Below are 8,513 nucleotides of genomic sequence, written 5' to 3' on the forward strand. Positions count from 1 at the left end.
TTTATAATTTTAGATGAGTGTAAACTAATAACTCATGAATATGTTTTAGACTCAGATTAATTTGGCCCATGGATTATTTCCATTTTTAGCCAATTCTTCTCTTATATAAAGGAGGCACCCTCCTTTATTTTACACCAGAATTTCAAATTTCTCTATTTCTTTAGAATTTATCCCCTTCTCTCTCTCTCTCTCTCTCTCTCTCTCTCTCTCGCTCGCTCTCTCTCTCTCTCAAATATATTCCTTTCACTTAAGCTATCTTAGTGCCTTGTGAGTGAAAACTACTTACAAGAAAAAATTTGTATCGGTGTTGTGCCATTGTTATTGCTCTCAAGATTGTGATATTCTTGAGGAATCGAGTTTGGTTCTTAATATTAACTAGTCATAAAATCTATGTTTTATTCTAGAACTTAGCCTGGAAAAGTTTTGCTTTGTTATTGAGAGTAGTATGTAAGATTTATAATCGGTTCGTTAGCTCATCCTAGATAAAAGCTTTCTTTTGGTTGGGAATAAGCCATTGTAAAATCTTTAGATCTGCTTGTAAAGAAGGTTTGTAGGCATAACGTGTAAAAGCTCAAGTTTATAATCAATATCTCAAGAAGATCTCTTGCAGACAGAAGTAGGCCAAGGTTTGCCCCAACATTGATAAATTACTTGTGTTATGTCTTTAAACTCTTATCTCTTACATTCAGCAATTTACTTTACCATTTTTATTTTTTCTATTCGTTTTACTCTGATCTTAAAGAATACAAACACAATTTGCATTTCAAGTAACAAAATTCTAAATTTAATCCCAAATGTTGAATACCACAATTTACCCCCTCATGTGCTTGAAACCACTTGTCCAACAAACCCGCTTAGTGTTTTCCTCTGTCTTGAAAAAATTCTTTAATGTTCTATACCCCTGTACCTACACTGGCTCGTCGGAGAATCCTACCAAGATCCTTAAAAGGAATAAGATCATCCAAATCTAGACAAAGCCTCTATAATTGATCCTAGTAGAGGATGTCCGATGACCTTCCCTGATCGATCACAACTCTCTTAATTTCCCATTCCTCGCATCGATTATAAATCACCACAGGTCATTGTTTTGAGGGTGCATGGTGATCATGTCTTCCTCGAAAAAAGTTATCTTGCCCCTTGAACTGGTGGCGATGCCTGTTTGGTAGTCAACTAGATTTCTGTCTACGATTAAGACTTGACATGGATATTTTTCCCGGCAGAACTGGTTTCTCTGCCACCAACAAATCCTCCAGCGATGGTGTTAAACGTGTGGCGAACAACCTTGTCACCCTCCTTCACGCTTGGCTTCCTTTCTTAACTAGTTTGCGGACTCTCGCAACCTTCATGTCCTTGGGAACTAGATCATCCAGTTTCACTGTTGGGGCTATGACTGGTGTATGTCTTCAAATGTCCTTACTTGATAAGGTGTTCAATCTTCTTCTTAAGTTGTAGGCAGTGTCCTCAGTATGGTGTCCCTTGATACTTTTAATTATCCTAAATGGATTAAATTAATATATTTTTTCTTTTTTATTTGTCATTAAAAATTAGGGTTAAAATGAGTCGAGTAAAGTCAAACTCGCTTTAGCTCAGCTCGACTCCTTAAGAATTGGTTTAACTTAAAATTTGGTTTGAGTTTGACACGAACTATTTTTTAAACTCAAACTCGATTCACTATAAGTTCACGAACAACTCACTTCAACTCGTTAGATTCACGACGTTAGGTTTAGCTCGCTTGCTTCATGGACTTAAAAGCCATTTTTTTAAATCTAATTTTTTTATATTTGACATTTTAAATTAATATTTTTTATAAAAAAAATATTGAGATAAAATAAAAAGTATAAGATTGAAATTTAGTTTTTTCTCAAAAATCTACTAATTCAAAAACTACACAACTTTCAAGAAATACATTTGAAAGTCTAATTCAAAAACTACTCAATTAGAATTTAAACTTGTCTAAAAAATCTACAACTTCATCTACATTTTTAGGAACCTTAAATGCTACAAATTTTAAAAAGTTAATATTTTCTTAAAAGGTAGTTTAAAACAATTTAGAAGATATATGTTATTTTTAAACTTAAAGATATTTTTATATTATTAGATTTTTTTAGAAGATATTTAGAAGATATCTTTTTAAATTAAAAGAAATTTAGAAGATATATTTGATTTATTAAATTTAAAGAAATTTAGAAGATATTTTTTAAATTAAAAAATATATGTTAAATTTTAAATTATTTAAAAAAAAGAATTATTTATATGATGCTGATTTTATTTGTATATTTATTTTTAAAAATAATTTGCTCACTTGAGAATATAAATATAAATGATCAATTAAAACCGTTAGATTAAAAGAAAATATAGGGTTAAGATTTGGAGTAATTTTTTAAACCTACTCTTAAAGCAGTATAACCCTTCTCATAAATAATGGGGTTGATTCATGAACCTAACGAGTCGAACTATGTATAATTCAAGTTTAACTCATTAAATTAACAAACTTATTTATTTATATTCGACTTATTTGATTCATGAACCTGATTCAACGATTTAATTGTGAATCAAATTTTAAATTATGTTTGAGTTGGTTCAATTCATTGGCAACCATATTAAAAATAGACCTTTCTCTCCTATTAAATCTCATAAATATTCTTTTTACCATTCTATAATAATAATATTATTTTCTTCGTCTCATAATAAATATTATTTTTAAATTAATTTTAATCTCAAATTATTTATCAATTTAAATTAACGCATCATTTATTATATTTTCCATCAATTTTTCTCTTATTTATTGTATTTCAACTTATATAATTATTTCACTAATTAATATTAATAAGAATATTTCAATAAATGGAATTTTGTTTATTCTTTAAATAAATAAAACTATTATAACTTATGATTTTCTTAAATTTAAAGAAACTCAGAAGATATTTTTTAAATTAGAAAATATATGTTAATTTATAAAATTTTTTTTAAAAGCATTATTTATTTGATGCTGATTTTATTTGTATAATTATTTTTAGAAATATTTTTCTCACTTGATAATATAAATATATATGATTAATTAAAATAGTTAAATCAAAAGAAAATATAGGATGAAGATTTAAAGTAAATTTTTAAACTTAATCTTAAAGGCAATATAACCCTTCTCATAAACAATGAAGTTGATTTATAAACCTAACGAGTCAAACTATGTATAATTCAAGTTCAGTTTGTTTAGTTAATGAACTTAATTTTTTTGCTTATATTAAACTCATTTGTTTCATGAACCTAACTCAATGATTTAATTATCGAAGCAAATTCCAAATTATGTTCGAGTTGGTTCAGTTCAATTGTGAACCATATTAAAAATAGACCTTAATTCTTTCTCTCTGATTAAATCTCATCAATATTCTTTTTATAAGTGTATAATGAATACATGAATGTTGAATAATATATTTTTTGTCTCATAATAATGTTATTTTTAATCTAAATTTTTTATCTATCTAAAAAATTAATGCATCATTTATTATATTTTCCCTTAAATTTTCTCTTAGTTATTGTATTTTAACTTACATAATTATTTCACTCATTAATATTAATAAAAATATTTTAATAAATGAAATTTTGTTTATTATTTAAATCAATTAAATTATTATGAACTTTAAACAATATAAATCAATAAAATTATTACTAACTTAAAAATAGTATGAAATATAAAAAATCACACTTAAAGTGACAATGAGATTAATTAAAATATCTTCAAATATGTCATGTTAAAACAATTTAGTTGATAGCTGTGCTGAGACATAATGTAAGGGTGTGAATTCAAACGCACAACATCCATTTATTCATTTTTAAAAGATAAAATTTAAGTCACTAAACTATCGACACACACACACACACACACACACATATATATATATATATATATATATATATATATATATATATATATATATATATATATATATATATATATATATATATATATATATATATACTCAAATACATTATTTATCTAAGTTTAAATATCATGTTTAATAATTACATATTTTTTAAATTCGTCGGCGATTGCATATTAAACGAAAAATAATTTTTTTTCAATAACATGTGTATTTTTTTTGTTGACAAAAGAACATGTATATTTGGAATTTTTTTCAACACAAAGAAAAAGTGAAAAATAAAGTAGAAAATAGTCTAACTTATTGAATCCATTTAATAGTCTTGAATGCCTTAAGTTAAAGTACTCTTTTTTTTTTTGTTGTTAATGCCACTGGGGGAGAAAAAAAATACTAGATGGATTAAACTTTATATTTAGGGGGCAAAAGACATAGTATTTTTATATTTCAAGATACAGAGGAAAAACAAATTTCGCCTATATTTCAGGGAATTTTGTATATCCAACCTTTTTTTTTTCATTTGTCATTCAAAATAAACCTATTTTTTATCTTATAGAAATTTATATTTTTTTGACTATGTTTAATGGGAGATGTATATTGAATAATAATAATAATATTTTTAAAATTAACTTTTTTTTAATATTATATATATATATATATATATATATATATATATATATATATATATATATATATATATATATATATATATATATATATATATATATATATATATATATATATATATACACACACACTCACTTGTACATGAATTCCATATTTTTCAAAGTAACTTCGACTTGATGGATTTAAAAGTCTTTCTAGTTCTTAGTTTGTGCATAATATATTGTAAAATTGATGCTAGAAAGAATACTTTACTAGATGGGGAAAATCATTTTACTCTATCTAATAGCCTCATGGTATGTGATCTATTGTCCCTTCTTAACTTTTTGTACACATAATTTAATTGATTGTAATTTTGGTTCAGAAAATCCAGCATCAACTGGACAGTGATTTTGAGTGTGTTGATATCTACAAGCAACCTGCTCTACAAAACCCTTTACTAAAAAATCACAAAATTCAGGTATAGATGGTATAAATATTCATTACATATTAGTATAAATATTTGTTTGTAAGGAACTTCATCTTCAATTATATTGAATTGCTTAATGAGCCTTGTTGCATTTTCTCTTTATTGCAATTTATGTAGCTTTATCCAACCTTTGCAAATAATACCATCCGGAGTAGATCATCTTATGGTAAAACTGTGGATGGATGTTCTGCGGGAAAAGTGCCCATTTACAATAGAAGAAAAATACATCAAAATATTACTAACTCATCTTCAAGATTACAGACGAATGATTTTCATCAATATTCAGAAAACTCATCTGGCTATCATGTAAGTGATTCTTTTTAATAAATATATTTTATATGGTCCTACTTTGATCTAATAGATAATAATTAAATATATAATTTAATATTATATACATTTGAAATACTAACTAAGTTCAATGATAAAGAGATTTATTGGATATATTATTAAAAATGCACTCTTTTAGTTTTTTAATAAATAAATGTTTTAGTAATATATATTATTTTAAATATTGACTTAAGATTTAACAAATTTTAAATGACCATGACTAATTTTTCTATACTTAATATGAGATAATACCAATATAAATAAAATAAAAAATAATACTAATTATTATATTTTTTTTTTTTTGTATTTTCTAGACCGTTACTCTTGATACAACCAGAAACATGATATTTCGCGGAGCATCCGCGGACATAGGCGCGTATAATCTGTCGCTTCAAGTAAAACAATCCAGCATATCTTCAATATGGGTAGAAAGTGGACCCCCAGTAGAACTTAATAGCATAAAAGTCGGACTTGGAGTAAGTTATTTTTATTAATTTGAAGTCATGTGCGGTAGCCCACCTTATACATCCTCAAAAACGTCCCTGAATATTCTACTCACATCCATTCTTTGTTGTGCAAGGTTCATCCAAGTTTATATGGAGATAGTCAACTGCGATTAACAGGTCATTGGACGGTAAGAATGTAGATTTAATATATCAAATAATTAAAAATATAAAAAGTGATGAAAAAGTCAATAATTTGATTATGTTCAAACTCACTTATATAAACATTCAGGCCGATAATTACCAAAAAACTGGATGTTATAATATTGTCTGTCCGGGTTTTGTGCAAGTCAACCATGACAAAGATTATGCTATTGGTTCTGTCTCATATCCTACTAGTTCGATTGGATCAACAACAAAATATATTGGTTATATCAAAATCAAACAGGTAAGAATTTGTATTTAAATATATTATAATATGTTTTTAAAATTCATTACAACAAAAGTTACAATATTTTTTAAATAGTGATAATTGAATTAAGGGTTAATACCACTTTCACCCCTGTAATATAGGCGAAATTCGCTTTACCCTCTCGTAATATATATTTTTTAATTTTCCCTTGTAATATTTTATTTTTTGAATTACTCCCTAAGCGTGCAAATTAAACACCGAATATGTGGGGGGGAATAAAATAAATAAATTATAGGAGGATAAACTTTACGCTTAGGGGCCAAAAGACATAGTATTTTTTTTATTTCAAGGAGGTGTTTGAAAGAAAAAAATTACTGGGGAAAAAGCGAATTTCGCCTATATTACAGGGGTAAAGTATATTTAACCCTTAAATTAATTGAAAAGAGTTTTAATTAAATAGATGACTTAAAATATTTACAATTCATTATGAGTTATGTTTATGAATTGATCTTACTACGATTGGTTAATAGAATATCCTAGTAATATATCTAATTATATGTTATTTGTTTAAATATATCTAGGATCAGACTACAGGTCATTGGTGGTTAATTATTCAAACTACAGAATCAATGTATGTTGGATATTGGCCAAAAGAATTATTCACTCACTTAAGCAAAGGAGCGTCTTTAATAAGATTTGGAGGTGAAACCTATGCGCCACCAAATAATGATAGTCCTCCCATGGGTAGTGGGAGATTGCCAAGAGAAAAATTCAGAAACTCGGGTTTCATGGGATTAGTAAAGATTATTAATTCAGAATATAACGAAATTGACATAAACCCTGAAGATATGAAGCGGTATACCAATACCAATTCAGAGTGTTATGACTTGTGGTACAAAGGTTATGAAGGATCTCAATACAGACAAGCTTTTCTTTATGGTGGTCCAGGAGGACGGAATTGTGATATATGATTATGTTGTCAACTTTATTAATAAAATTATTTCAAAATATTAATAAAGATCACTTTTATTTATTACTAAATGATGAATAATACGATGTTTATTTATAGTGTCTTAACTCTAAAATACGATGTTTATTTATAGTGTCTTAACTCTAAAATATATATTGATCATCCATAACTTAGATACTAGTATGTGTAATGGTTGAGGTAGTAGAGGCTTGTTGAAGAAATCGATTAGTTGGTTTTTGTAGGAAATTCGTAATAACTTGAATGTGCCAACTTGAATTTTTTCTCTAAAATATGAGAAACAATCTCCAAATGTTTTGTCCAATCATGGAAGACCGAGCTGGATATAATGTGAACGGCCCTAAGGTTGTCACAATAGAGAAGAGGTGGTTTAGAGTTGGATACTTAAAGGTATTGTAGAAGGTAAAAAAAGAATTTAAGCTCACAAGTGGCTGCAAAAAGTGATTGGTATTTTACTATAGAAGAGGAATGAGATATAGTTAATAACTCTCGTGTGTTCCACGATCAAAGACCTAAATTACTAAGGCCTAATCCATCTCAAATCCACTCTACTTGACCTAAGGTATAAAAATAATTCACACACTAAGAGCAAGGTACAATCTCTAATCTCCATTTTCCCACCATAATCATCTTAAATATTGAACTGACTTGGGCATTGGAGTGCCAATTATGCAGTTCCACCCCGCACCACCATAAACAAGATTAGAGCCGCTGTTCAAGATCATTAGTTTTCCAACTACATCCATTTATGGTTCCCGAACATAGTAGTGGCATCGTCTATGAGAATCAATGCCTGATTCCTACAAATTCTACAATTTTATATATATAATATTTTATTTACTAGTTCATAACCTCCTTAGGTTACTGAATTAAGAACATGTCAACTTCCAATTTTATGCTTTTCGATGATCCACAATTGCTTTCCAACTTCACAATTCGAACTTCCTCAGATCTCAGAATCGAGACATGCTCAAAAGTGAAAATGGAGAAGTCGGTTCGATCAATCATCATTTAGACTCCAATTCCTCAGAGTCCAGATCTTTGATTCCCATTATAACTCCATAAAATAGAAAAAGAAAGGATCTGAAAAATACTTATAGGTTTAGGTCAGGTTTTGAAGGCAATTTCCATGAAGTTCACGTCGGAGATTCACATCGCCAGTACTTCCCACCGCTATCGGGGTACTTAGGGCGGTGACATCAATAGATACCATAAGTTCATAGTTAATGATGCTCAGATACGACAAGTTCATAGTTAACACTGTACGCCAATCCATTGTTAGGGAGCCTTCCATAGGCACAACAATATTTCTACTTGATGCACTAGGGTCTCCTCAAAGCGGATTACAGAGAAGATGTCTGCTAAGCGTTCCCAA

The 8,513-nt window shown here is 28.0% G+C and overlaps 1 protein-coding gene across 1 annotated transcript; it reads left to right on the plus strand.

The window, feature by feature from the left end:
• The first annotated feature begins 4,670 nt into the window (after positions 1-4,670).
• On the plus strand, positions 4,671-7,121 carry LOC131649049 (protein neprosin-like). The gene is made up of 7 exons (XM_058918796.1): positions 4,671-4,795; positions 4,864-4,959; positions 5,086-5,274; positions 5,610-5,771; positions 5,876-5,929; positions 6,031-6,186; positions 6,732-7,121. The coding sequence occupies exons 1-7, from the start codon at positions 4,679-4,681 to the stop codon at positions 7,119-7,121; spliced, it is 1,164 nt and encodes a 387-aa protein (XP_058774779.1). The 5' UTR covers positions 4,671-4,678.
• Positions 7,122-8,513: the final 1,392 nt, after the last annotated feature.

This window comes from Vicia villosa, linkage group LG2 (genome assembly GCF_029867415.1).
Source record: "Vicia villosa cultivar HV-30 ecotype Madison, WI linkage group LG2, Vvil1.0, whole genome shotgun sequence".
Lineage (NCBI taxonomy): Eukaryota > Viridiplantae > Streptophyta > Magnoliopsida > Fabales > Fabaceae > Vicia > Vicia villosa.